We start from the raw sequence: 14441 nt of genomic DNA, 5'->3' as shown, positions 1-14441 counted from the left end.
TCTACGCATGACCACTGCTGTAGCCGTTGAACGTGCTACCGTGTCCGCCACGTCCAGGGCAATCTGGACTCCCGTCCGCGATGCTGCATAGCCCTCTTGAATAATCGCCTTTAACACCGGCTTTTTGTCTTCCGGAAGTGAATCCATGAGGGGAGTAAGCCTGGAGTAATTATCAAAATTATGGTTTGCTAGGTGTGCCCATAATTTGCCACTCTCAATAGCAGGGTAGAAGAGGAGTATACCTTCCTGCCAAACAGCTCTAGCTTCTTAGCATCTTTGTCCGATCCCCCCGATTTGTACTGAGAAGCCTTTGACCTCTGCTGGGACGACTTGACCACCAAAGAATTTGGTTGTGGGTGACTGAAGAGGAACTCCATGCCCTTTGCCGGGACGAAGTACTTCTTATCCGTTCTCTTGTTCGTAGGCGGAACAGAGGCCGGAGTCTGCCATATAGTAATGGCTGACTCCAGAATGGCTTCGTCCAGCGGAATAGCAATTTTGGACGAAGCCGGGGGTCTCAAATTTTCCAGGAGTTTGTGATGTTTCTCCTGCACCTCTGCCGTTTGAATGTCTTGCGTGAAAGCCACCCTTTTAAACAGCTCCTGAAACTGTTTAAGGTCATCCAGGGGAGAGACATCCCCGGGGGCCATGGCCTCATCTGGGGAGGATGAGGAGGAACCACTAGGGTAAACCTCCCTCGAACCCTTGGGCTCCTGCGGTCGATGATACACTTGTTCACTGGAGGATTGTGAAGGAAAGTCTTGGGGTTCTAAAATTAACTCCCCTTGAGACAACTGTGTTTCCGTCCCTGATCGGGAGTGCCCACGGGGGTATTGAGCGGCTGTGGGGGACCTGCCCCTGGGTGTAGGCCTGTGGTGTTTGTGTCCAGCATGATAAGGACGACCATGGCAGCATGGGCAAGGGTCCGGGGATGGAGACCTAGACCACTCACGGGGTGTGTACCCCCGATGTCTGGGAGAGCGAGACCTCCGCGACGACACAGATAGAGGTGAAACTGGCTTGTGATAGTACTCCAGGGGATCCAATCCCAGAAATGGTGAAGGTGGCCCAAGCCATGGTGACATTGGTTGGAGAAACGGAGGAGGTGGTTCCGCATGGGCCGGTGGAGACACAGGCCTTCGGTGTGTCGTGTGTATCACAGGGGGAGGGCTTGGTGCTAACAGCAGCGCAGCCCTGTCTGGAGATGGACTGCGGTGCCGGACTTTTGATTTTGCCTTGCCCCTTTTTTGAGGGGCCGGCACCGCGCCCTTCCGTGCCGGGGATCTCGGCCCCACTGTCAGCGCCGCGCTCGGCACCGTCAGCTGCGGTGCTGCGTGGGTATCCTTCTCCGGTGCCTGCAGGCTCCGTGCCTGGAGCCCCTGCACCATTGGTGCCGCGGGGACCGGTGCCGCCTGTGGTGGTGCCGCCAGGTTTGGCGCTTGCCTCACTGACGCTCTAGGCACCACGCGTGCCAGCTGTTGTATAACCAGAGGGTCAGCCTCTGCCACGTGCACTGCCGCTTGCCTGAGTATGCGGCTGGGGGCTGTGTGCTCCGCTCGTCCTGCTCGCTGCAAACGCCGGTAAGGATCAAGCCAGGGAGAGTTTCCTCCGTTTCTGCACCGAGGGGGTCAGAGAAAGCTGCCCTCCTCTTATGCAACCCAGAGGGCCCTTCTGGGTGAGGCTTCTCCGGCAAGTCCGGCTGGAGAGCCTTATCAACAAGAGCATTTTACGCCTCATCGCTCTGTCCTTCCTGGCCCTGGCTGTGAGCTTAGCACAGCGAGATCACTTCTGGGTAGCCTGTGATTCCCCCAGGCATCAGATGCATTCGCTATGCCCCACGGAGGCTGGCATAGCTTCACAGCATGACTCACGCTTTTTAAAACCTGAAGAGGCCATTGCGGTGAGTCCTTTACTGTTAATAGGGTACTTAGCACTTAATCCGTGCCTTTCTGCCCCCAAATAGTGATCACCAGCCTGCGGGGCAGCGGGCGGCCTAAATGGCCTTCACGTCCGCTCTTCTCTTCTCCGCTCCTCTCTTTTTCTTTTTTTTTGATAACCAAAAACAACAAATGACACGTAGAGAAAAAAACACTATTTAATCTGACTCTGGCCTTAGCCTGAGTAGATTCTGTCTGCAGCCGATAGCGGTTGAGAAGGAACTGGCGGGGACCGGATCGCGCATGCGGCCGGGGGCGCGCAGGGGGGCGGCGCGCACCGGCACATGCGCGATCCAGGAGAAACTGCTGGAAGATTTCCGATCTGCAGCAGTGGGCGAGCCCGACACCTATTGTGGAGCACCCACGGGGACCACTCGAAGAAGCAGCCCAGGTTCGCTGCACCAGACATGTCATAAGAATGGATGAGTCAAGAATCCATAAGCAACTCCTCTATGGTGAACTCTCCCGGGGCAAAAGGAATCAAGGTAGGCCTCGCAAGAGGTATAAAGACTGTATGAAAGCCAACATTGCTTATGCTGGATTAAAGCCAAAGCAGTTAGAGCAGCATGCACAAGACCGAACAGGCTTGCATGCTCTTGTATGACACGCGTATGACTTTGAAAAGCAGTGACATATACGCCTGATTGATGCTCATGAGAGGAGGAAAGCAAGAGCTGCAGCCCCACCAACAGAGCCAGGACAATTCCCTTCCCCTACTGTGAACGCCTTTGCCGTTTAAGTCTTGGACTCCTCAGCCACATGCGAGTCCACAACCGATGAGCCTATGCAAGCTCAAGACAGCATCATCAGATATGATGAACTACCAAGATGATCCTATACTGGATGACTCATTGCATGATGATTCACAGATGCACTCCTTAATAAAGTTGTGGCTTAGTTAAACCATATTCCTGGTATCTTGTCTTCCTTCATGCAGTATCTGAGACAAATTATTTTATTTTAAATACAGATAAAAATTATGTTTTAGCACAGGTCAACTTTTTACTTGAAAGACCTATGATTCGACCATGTTCACAAAGATTGAGTGTCTCTTTTATATTTAAATTTAGGGCTGGGCACTGAATTTATCAGTATCCTACTAACTATACCTGGATAGAAACCCTCAAGACAAAATAAATGGTTATTAATTTAAGCAGAAGGAGTACATGCTTAACTTTTATCACCTCACTTCTGAAAGCTTAATATTTCAGATTTGACTAAGCACTTTTCTGTACATTGTGTAAAAAAAAAAATAGTGTCCAGTGTCCTAAACATGTCCGGTCTCTCATATACATGTCAGCTAAAAGAGTGTATAATTTTGAGGGCAACCACGATAAAATATTTCCTGCCTGGAAAAAAGTTAGTGATATTGTCATGTAGTATCCAAATATGGAAGCATGATCTACATTATTTTCTCTGGGATGTGTTTTAAATTTCTATATGCTTACAAACTATTTCTGATACTCAGCAAGAAAACAAGAAACTTAATTTCTATACAAAGGAGTCTGTACTGTAATTTCAGAATCATCTCCAGGTTCTGGACATGCAAATCAGTTCAGAACAAGATACAACAGGATAAAATGTATTTAACTCCTAGCTCCCAACTCATTTCCCAAGTTTACAAGAAATATATCAGAGAGATAACTGTGTTAAGTCTGTATCTTTGTTAACAATAAGAAGTCCTATGGCACCTTACAGAGTAACAGATATTTTGGAGCATAAGCTTTCGTGGCCCCACCCCACTCATGCATCTGATCAATCAGGTCTTTGCCCATGAAAGCTTAGGCTCCAAAATATCTGTTAGTCTATAAGGTGTCACAGCAGTTCCTGTTCTCTAATAAATGTATCAGTCATCTCTAGTGAAGTTTTATCACTGCCTTACTGTTTTTTTAAACAAACTGGAAAAAAAACAACAATTGGGGACTCTGTCTATAAATTCTGACTTTTGTTTTTAAACCCATTTTCAAAGCATAAGGTTTTCCTTATTACTAGGTAAGGCCTTTTGGGCAAAAGCCACCACCCATCATGGATGTTTTAGCCCAATCCTCCCTGTTTGCAAGAAATGTATGCTCCATTTTCATTTTCAACTTCTTTTTTGTTGCTTGTTGCATTCCTAGAGATTGTGGAGTAAAACATGCACATAAGCAATTCCCAAGGCAGTGTATGAAAGTGACGTCATCATGGTAGAACATCAGAAAAAAAGTGCAACTGATCAAACAGAAAAGCTTGAAGCTGACTATATGCAAAGCACTGTCACATGAATAAGAAAAACTAAAACAGGTATTTGTTCTTTTTTATTTACAAAGTCAACAACCCAAGCAGTTAGAAATGATTTTTAAAAGCTGATAGTGCTCCCTTTAATACTGTACTGCATGACTGGCCTTGTAGCACAACATGTCAAAATTGGGTACAGGCACAAGAGTTTACTTCATGTGTGAGCCTGAACACTACATATATTATTGCTACCTTTAGTCTTCTGCAGGAGGTTATGCCTACTCATCAGAGGAACAGACAAAAAGCATGTTCCCACCAGTCTATTTGATAGGTTCCACACTTTGTCGTCAAGAAAAAAAGATGGATAAAACATAAACAAAATACCAACTATTTTTCAGAAAACAACAAGATTAATTTAAATGATCATTTTAAGCTTCTGGGATCAGGGAATAAGTAAACTGTGTATAAACTGCCACATAAACCTAACGTGATGTGTAAATAACGTAACAATGGAGTTATTCCCAAATCCAATGCACTTGAGGCAGAACAGAAAATATAACAGAAAGGGGATAATCTGTCTTATTGTAATTCTTCTCAGGCAATAGTATAATTTGTAAGCAGTGTCCCTTTGGCTCAGACATGCTGACAGCATTTTAAGTATGCTTTTTTATGGAATTGCATTAATATGGTGTTTAGCATGTCAGTCATTAACAGGGACAAGTATAAATATGAAATGCATCTTCATTCAAAGATAAAAGGCTCGAACTCCAAGGCCAGTTTCATTTGGAGTTATACACGCATATGGTATGTAAGTTATAGTGATTCTGAACTCATTTTTAAGAGTAATACCTTTAGTAAGCTTATTGAAATTCAATTGATTTTGCTGGTGTTAAATGAACTATAACTACTTTTAATATAGCATTCTCACAATTTATGAAATGACTGACACTACAGAAACAAATGGAGACTGTCTGCAAATGGCACGAGGATAAAGGGACTGCGCAGTGCTCTAGTTCTCTAATACCACACTACACTTCAAAACAATTTCTTCATAACAAATACACACAATTCACATTCTGAATTTAACCCAAATGAAAAAAGTGGACAGCTTCAGATCTGGATCTAAATAAAGGTAAAAGTCCTTTCAAAATTATCCCACATAGTTTGTTCTACTAGACTGTGAGATAGAATAAAATGAAAACAAGTGCATTTATAAAATAAATGAAACTTATTCCAATTTGCAACTATAAACACATTTTTAAATTATTTTGTACAGAAGGGCATATCCCCACTTTTCTACATGTTTCCTTATTCTAATTCTGTTACAACCGTCATTCATACAAAGTAGAATTCACAGGCTCAAATTGTGTTCTTTTACCAAGGTATATCTTATTCTGCTGACTGTCATAACTTACACAGTAAACAACAGCACTCACACCAAAGCCTTTAGTCTTAGGACAGTGACGTATTCACATGTTTAAGTTAAATATGTGGAAAAAGTACGTGTAGAATTGGGACCTAATTTAGGGCATGAAAAACTAAATGGCTCCAGCAAACAAGCAGATCAGATGGGGGGATAGGTTTAGAAATACGGTAAACTCTTTCATATTTGGCAGCCCCTGGACCTGGAGGTTGCTGGATATTCAAATATTCTGGAAAACAGAGAGGCATACCTAACAATGCATAACACTAAATAAAACAAGATTAGATATTAAGAAACAAAAATGTATGCGGAGTACTTTATTTACCAGCAACAGTAATATTGTACACCGTAAACTTATTCTGTACTTGCTTTATTTGTATTTACTTTCACTATTATTATCCTTATGGAAAATGTAACTAAAATTTACTTTATGGTTAAAATGCCAGCTATTTGAGAGTTCTATATGATAGAATGCCAGATATGAAAGGGTTTACTGTGAGAGTGATAGGAAACAAAAACAACAGGATTATATGGCTGTGTAAACTAGCTACATGCAAAAATTGCAGGAAGTTTTCAGTTAGCAAAAGAACAAAGAGAAGGGGATCTTCAACACTACACTATAGTGGTTTAATGGATTAGTTCAGGAAAGGTGTTCCATTTACAAAAGGTGGCATGGAAGAACCTATACAAAATCTTGTGTGAGAAGAGGACAAACAAGTTGGTTAGCACCATTTGCCATCTTTTAGAACTTAATTTTCTGTTTTATTGAAAATAAACTGTATGGGTAGTAATATTAACAGTATTATTCTGAATGGATCTGAAGGGTGTGGGAGTGCATGTGTGTATAGTAGGTGTGCAAGACTACAATAGTCAACACAGGAGATAAAGCCTGCATAAGAGTATTTAAAATGGTTTTGTTTTTATATGGTGAGATAGAACACTGAAAGTGAGAATTCATATCTAAATTCACAAGTATAGTTTTTATGAATACCTATTAGGCTTTAAGCATGAAACAAGAAAGATATTATCTTCAACTGTTCTCTAAGATGCAGCAGAACTAAAGTTAAATCCTCATCCCTCTTGGAAACATGGAAAGTCAAAATTAAACTCTCAGAATCTCCCCCCTAATGGGCATGGAACAACCAGGCAGCTTGTCTTCAACAACCAAACTATAGTAATAGAACCTGCCCTACATTGAGGTTTTGGCTAGCGGATGCATATACACACTTAGATCCAGGTGTACACACTGACTACACCTCAGGTATTACATACAGCTGTCAGAGAGATGTGCTACAAACCAGTGCTCAATGGTGTGTATAATACGAATTCCTCCATGGCTCCACTTAATCTGTACCAGCAAACCACTGTGGCTCCACTGCTTTTAAGGTCTTGTATAATTATAGATTTATTCTCATTTGTTATTGAAATAATATTTGTTCTCAAAGATGATCTGGCAAATGCCCAACTGAAGAGAATCAACTGTATTTTATGTTCACCCTGTTAGACAGTAAAATTAAGTGACTACAAAAGGCAAGTATAAAATCTTCAGCTTATTAAATATTTAGGCAGAAATGTGTCTAAAGAATAAGTAAAGACTATCCTCTAGTATGTTTCCTCATGCTAGAGCTTCACATTAGTTAAGATGCCTACCTTCTACCTCTCCTCTTTCCTCTTAAAGTTCAAGAAATGTTGATACTTTGTCAAAGATGAATTCAATGACTCAAAAGCAACCCAAATGAAACATTTTAAAACTCTGTTTTATATATTAATTTTTCAATTGATTGTAACGTCTTAGATCAGGCCAGTTTGAAAAATCCAGTCGAAAAAGTAACAAACATTTAGGATGAAAGAAAAAGATGACTCAAAACCTTTCAATTGGCTGGTACATAACAGCAATGGGGGAAAAAAAACACTGACATTTCTCTGCAGATTAGAAAACTGTATTTAAAAACACAGTACTAAATCCAAAATGAGTTTCAACATTTAAAGTGGTCATTAACGTAAGTGTCTTTTGAGAAGGTTTGATTTGCTGCATGTCTATGCTAATGAGCGAGAAATGAGAAGAAAACAAATAGGCCAAATTCATTCACTATGGCCACATCCACATGGCTCCAGTCTTGAGTCCCGCGGCCGGCAGAGCTATGCTAAGCAGGTTTCTGGAAACTGCATGTTCACACAGCTAAATTAGCACAGCGCACAAGATTTCACTCTTGGCAGAGGGTGGTGCTGGCAGTAAACATGATGTGTGGATATGCCTCTGTTAGCTAAACCCCCCCCTCTCACCAGTCCCTCATCCTTGTAATAATTCAGGGATAAGAGCCTGGTGACAGAGGGGGGTTTAGCTGGCAGAGGCACGTCCACATGGCATGTTTACTGCCAGCACCACCCTCTGCTGAGAGCGAAATCTCGCATGGGTATGCTAATTAGCCACGAGTGTGCAAATGGCAAGCCATTTGCAGTTTCCAGAAACCTGCTTAACATAGCTCTGCCAGCAGCGGGGCTGAAGACCAGGACTGTGTAGATGTGGCCTGTGTAACTTTACTGATTTCAGTGGAGTTACACCAGAAAAAATTTGTTCCCATATATCTCAACCAAAAAGTTCAATCTTAAGTAAACAGAATTTATTAACTTTTTATGTAACTAAAAGAAAGCCCATTTATTCTGGGCCATGACTAATTAAAAGGCAAAACCAGATGAAACTTCAAATTATACTTTGAAGGTCTATTTATAACAAAAAAACAAAATTAGATTTAATAAATCTTAGCATTAACAGATAATTAAAATCTGTACATCTATTCATTATTTATTGAGGGAAAAGTCATTCTGAAAAGTTAATGAATAGCATTTCTGTATGAATAAAAGTTTGGCACAGAAATAAGAGGATCAAGACATTGCCAACAATCTTACAGCAACCTTTTCTAGTGATTAATATTTTCTGCTGAAAGTTAATAAACTTAAAGCTGAGAAGGGCTCATGTTTTGAAAATTCACAGAGACTGTACCTAAATACAACTGGCTCCAATATGAAGCTTTCCCTCCGTGGACCACAGTACAGATAAAACAACTATACTTTTGTACTAACTAAAAGCCATCTATTACACTGGAAAGCTTTTTAAAACAGTTTAAGATTATTCACACACAGCTTCTTGTTTGTAGATTCCGCTAAGCTTTACATAAACGGAGTAAAAAACAGCCACATATTTTAAGAACTATACAATTCTCAAGGCTTTAATTTGAGATCAAGTTTACAATGGGATAAGTTAAATATCAAAATAGCCTAACACTTAAAAACAATATTTTTCAATCTAAATTTTATATTCAGTTAAAATTTGATACTATTCTAGTTAGTATTTTCTTCAAGTTTCTTTTTACCAGAAGCAGTGAAAATACATAGAATTCAAAGTCAAGGTTGATCAACATTCCTTAGATTTAGACTTCTCTGCTCCAACATGGTTGTTGAATGCTTATTACAACCTTTTTTCCACTGCAGATTTTTTTTTAATTTAATCTACAGTTCTCTTAAATATAAGTATTAAAGATACAATTTAAAAATGTCAGCCAGTGTACATTTTAAATTAGCATGATGTGTTTGTTTTTAAATATTTATCCTGTAACATAGCATATCTCTCTCCCTATCTTTCTCTGATATGTATAAAATGTACATCTCATACTGCAGAAGAGCTATACGACAGCAGGGATATCTTAAGTGATATTTAATTCTAATAGTGAGGTTCCATTTTTTTTTTTTATTTTCTGGGGTGGGGATTAAGAAGAATGTAAAAATCTAAATTTCAGTAAGCATATTAGAACATATCCCTGGAAGATGCAGTCCTGACTCAATCTGAAACAGCAAAAGCACAGGGAAAGCCAGTTTTTGAAAGCAAATGATAAGAGGCAACAAAGGAGAAGAAGAAGAAAGCAAAAGTACTGGAAGCATATAAGAATCCTCAAAGGTTAGGATGAGAATGTTGAGAATAAGGTTTATAATATGATAGCTTCAAAATTCACAATGGCATGGCTATTGCTGTTCGATAAATCCAAACTGTTAATAAAAAGAGCAGGCTTGTTCCTGTTCACCAAATACTGTAGTTATGCTGCCATCTAGTGAAACTTTATTTCATTAAGTATTTAGGATTGTATATATATAGGATAATTAAATACAGGTACCTGAAGACAGTATTTGAGAAGGATAATAAGGTTCCATATCAAAGGAGACTAAATAACAAGATGAGCATATCACAACAAACATCTCTTCTAATCTTTGATTACTGAAACCCATACTTTTTCTTGACCATTACCCATTGCTGTAGAACAGTAAAGGATCCCTTAATTTTGGTCAAGATCCTCCAAACACTTAGATGTATACTTAAATGTAAGCATGTGAGCAATTTAATTGACTTCTACTGGCTCTGTGTTAGCACGCAGACCCATAAGTGCAAATCACAATCCAGAATCCAGGCCAAAGTAAGCAATTACAATGTTTCTCAACGTTAAAGGAAATATAATTTTTAATTCATATTTGATGAAGAAAAAATATCAAGAATGTTAGGTTTAAACTGCTGATATGTAGCTCATTTCTCATTAGATGGCAGAAAGCACTTTCTACCAGATGATTATTAATATTGCAAAGTCAAAACATCCCAAGCCTACGATTAGTTCTGAGACAACACAGCAAATCTTTTCAGAAGCTCCAGGAAATTGAAAAACACATAACAAAACAAGTAAATCTGTACTCACCTGGGAAAATATATTTGCAGTAGGAGCAACTTTGTTGTCCACAATACTGTATAATATTGCTAACAATCTGTCCAAAGGGAATGGCTTTGGCCCAAGGAGGTGATTGCTAGTCTGTAAGAGAGAAGGCATTCATTTAAATGGATTTTTCTGGAGCATAGTATCATGGGATATGACTTCTTTTATCTGTTAGTCTCTAGGTGGCAATTTATTTTACAGTATCCCTTTTTAAAGGCCCACAGCCACCTTATGGAAAATTCTCAAGAGATATACAGCTCTGAATTTACACATCGCCTCATTTAGCCTGGCAGGTGCCCCAAATGCATTATACATAATTAAGAACATGTTTAAGGCAAACATTTGGTCAAATCTATCTAGTGTTAAAAGAATAAAAAAAGAATTATTAAATCATTTAATCCAACCTAAGGACAGAAGTTGGTAGACTATATTTTATGGCATTTCAAGTTGTAAACAGCTTTATTTCATTATTAGTGTCTGTGCTAGGATCCTTACCCATGAACATTCTACAGTCCCTAGTTGTAGCTAACATTTCAAAAGGAAAACAAAATATAATTTCTCACAAGTCTTCAGTTTCTTGTCATCATAAACAACCCAAACTCACTTAAGGCTCAATTGTTCCATGCTAATTCAGATTCAGCAGTACCACAGGACTATTCAGGGATCAAGGTACAACCTCACTATGGCTAGCAGAATTGAGCGCTAGCTAATGTAACAACTAAGAACTATTTTAACAAGAGCATTTGTACCACCAGTTTACTCTTCACTAACCATAAAAGTCATAATACCACTGTCACACAGAACACTGACTTCAAAAGAGCAATGTAACATCCAGTGGTTCTTTTTGTGCTGGTACTGAATACTAGTATATCTGCAATCCCAGCTATGGGACTGGCTGGGGGGAAGAGGCAGGGAGCCAGCTGAGAACTGACACTTAAAAAAAGCACCAACAACATATAAAATAAAAAAAATCCTGGTTTCCACCAGGATGTTTCTTTGTAAACAAAGGAAAAAAAGAAAACAGATGCAGAAAAACAGAGCTGTTTCCAACAAAAATACTTTTTTCCTGAACTTCACCATGTTAGTGAGTCCTTCAAAAATTAGAGAATTTCTTAAAAACATGCTAAAATGTTACATATAATTATCTAGGTACTCACAGCAGTGAGGGTACATATATCAGAGTATCCTACAAAATTTATTTTCACAACACCTCTAGAAGGACCTCCCTATTTTATAGATGGAGAGCAGATACAGAGAATTCAAGTGATTTATCAAGATTACAGTTAGTATGTGGCAGAGCCGGTCGGAGAAAGTAGAATCCGAATCCCAATTCAGTGCCTTAGCCCCATGACCACCATTCCTCTCCTAACATTACAGGTTTCACCTCCTAAAACTGGCACTCTGGTCAGGCAACATCCCACGTCCAGCAGGACCAAGGATGTTCCTGGACCAGAGAGTTTGGCAGGTTGGCAAGCTGCAGCCCAGCATCCCCAGTATCACTGCAGGCAGTGTGCATGTGTGTGCATGCAAGAGAGAGAGAGAGAGAGCACAAACTGGCAACACAAATATGGAGCCAGAGCTGGTGTTCTGCTGTAGTCCTGCTCTGCTCTGTGATTTCTGCTCTATTCTGTGCTGATTACACCTCAACTGGAGTGCTGTGTCCAGTTCTGGGTGCCACATTTTAGGAAAGATGTGGAGAAATTGGTGAGGGTCCAGAGAAGAGCAACAAAATGATTAAAGGTCTAGAAAATATGACCTATGACAGAAGATTAAAAGAACTGTGTTTGTTTAGCTTGGAAGAAGGCTGAAAAGGAAAGAGAAGTTACTCACCGTAGTAACGGTGGCTCTTCGAGATGTGTCCCCGTGGGTGCTACATGTTAGGTGTCGGGCTCGCCCCGGCGCCGCAGGTCGGATCTTTCCAGCAGTTTCTGCTGGACCGCGCATGCGCCGGCGCGCGCCGCTCCCTTACGCGCTCCCGGCCACATGCATGATCCGGTCCCCGCCAGTTCCTTAACCAACCGCCTCGGATGCTCCTGCAAAACACGAAACAGAGATCTGAAGCGGGGAGGATGGGCGGGTGGTGGAGCACCCACGGGGACACATCTCGAAGAACCACCGTTACTACGGTGAGTAACTTCTCTTTCTTCTACGAGTGTCCCCGTGGGTGCTCCACGTTAGGTGACAACCCAGCAGTAACCCAAGATAGGAGGTGGGTAATCGGATTATGTGCAGCTTGTCCCCGACAGGATTGCTGTTGAGAGACTGGTATCCTCTTGGAATACCCTGTGAAGGGCGTAATGTTTGGTGAAGGTGTCATAGGATGACCAGGTCGCTGCTCTGCAAATGTCTTTTAGTGCAACGCCCTTGAAAAAGGCTGTTGATGCCACCACCGCCCTAGTGGAGTGAGCCCTGGGCGGGGCCAGTAAAGGAGTCATACGATGTGCTTCGAGATTCTCTGCGAAGAGAGACCTTCTCCTTTTGATTTGGGAGTGAGAGAGACTAGGAGTCTATCCGTTTTCCGGAAGAACTTAGTCCTGTCTATATAGAAAGCCAGCGCCCTCCTCACGTCCAGGAGGTGTAGACGCGCCTCTTTGTTAGAGTTAGGAGGCTTTGGATAAAACGAGGGTAAAGCTATAGGTTCGTTAATATGAAACTCTGAAGAAACTTTGGGAACAAAGGCTGGATGCAGCCGTAAGGTTACCGCCTCCTTGGAAAATACTGTGCAGGGTGGCCTTGCCATAACTGCTGCAAGCTCGCTCACCCTGCGAGCTGACGTGATTGCGAGAAGAAAGGTCGTCTTTATCGTAAGGAGACGGAGGGAAACCGTGGCTAAAGGTTCAAACGGTGGTCCCGTTAGCGCACTAAGCACCAGGTCCAAGCTCTACGAAGGTGAAAGCGGTTTCTGAGGGGGTATAGGTTTACCAACCCTTTGAGGAACCTGGTAACCATGGGACGGGCAAACACCATGTGCCCTTCCTCTTCATGTCTGAAAGCCGAAATAGCGGCAAGGTGGACCTTTAACGAGGATAGGGAGAGTCCTCCTCTCTTGAGGTCCAGTAAATACTCTAATATTACAGGTATAGGTGCAGCAAGGGGGGCTAACTGTTTGGTAGAACACCATGCAGTGAAGCAAGTCGATTTCTGCTTGTAGGTCTTCCTGGTGGAAGTCCTTCTGCTACTTTCTAGGACTTGTTGCACTTCCTCTGTACATGCACTCTCTAGGGAGCTGAGCCAGGGATTAACCATGCCTGTAGTCATAGGCCTCGGGGGTGTGGATGCACTATGGACCCCTGAGCTTGCGTGAGCAGATCTGGCGCCACCGGGAGGGGCATTGGTGGACGGTCCGACATGCGCAGGAGTAAGGGGAACCATTGCTGTCGATCCCACGTTGGGACTACTAGGATCATTTGGGCTCCCTCTCTCCTGCCTTTCTGCAAGACTTTGTGGATAAGCACTGTGGGAGGAAATGCGTAAAGCAGGGGGCCCCTCCACGAGATCACGAATGCGTCCCCCAGGGACCCCCGTCCCAGTCCTGCCCTGGAGCAGTATTGTGGGCACTTCTTGTTGTGTTGAGTGGCAAACAGGTCTATCTGGGGAAAACCCCATGCGTGAAAGATCGGTCGTAGCAGATTGGAACGGATCTGCCACTCGTGCGTGAGTGCGAAGCGCCTGCTCAGCTGGTCTGCCTTCACATTGTGAGCGCCTGGTAAGTACGAGGCTTTCAAGGTTATATTGTTGGCAATGCACCAGTTCCACAATCGGACTGCTTCCGCACATAAGGCACGGGACTGAGCTCCTCCTTGCCGATTTATATAAAACTTGGTGGACGTATTGTCTGTACTGATCCCGACTACTTTGCCTTGTATATGGTCTCGAAAGTGTCTGCAGGCGTTGAACACTGCTCTGAGCTCTAGTATATTTATGTGCAGTGACTGTTCCGTGGAGGACCACAGTCCTTGCGTCACCTCTTCGCCCATGTGTGCTCCCCACCCTATGTGGGAGGCATCTGTAGTGAGGAAAACCGATATTTGTGGTTGGTGAAAGGGCACCCCTGTTAGCATGTTCTTGGGGTTCACCCACCATTGCAGGGATCTGCGCACCTCTGTCGTGGGTGAC

The 14441-nt window shown here is 42.2% G+C and overlaps 1 protein-coding gene across 4 annotated transcripts in view; it reads right to left on the bottom strand.

Moving 5' to 3' along the window:
- The window catches only part of ORC5 (origin recognition complex subunit 5), a 163974-nt gene that overhangs the window by 69402 nt on the left and 80131 nt on the right, over positions 1-14441 (bottom strand). For all 4 annotated transcript variants that reach the window (XM_074984157.1, XM_074984159.1, XM_074984160.1 and 1 more), the window contains one exon: positions 10311-10421. In XM_074984157.1, coding sequence (XP_074840258.1) covers positions 10311-10421 — 111 coding nt within the window. The remainder of the gene's footprint in view (positions 1-10310; positions 10422-14441) is intronic.

This window comes from Carettochelys insculpta, chromosome 1 (genome assembly GCF_033958435.1).
Source record: "Carettochelys insculpta isolate YL-2023 chromosome 1, ASM3395843v1, whole genome shotgun sequence".
NCBI classification, from domain to species: domain Eukaryota; kingdom Metazoa; phylum Chordata; order Testudines; family Carettochelyidae; genus Carettochelys; species Carettochelys insculpta.
The sequence above is the reverse complement of the archived record's forward strand: the minus strand, read 5'-3'. Positions and strand labels throughout refer to the sequence as shown.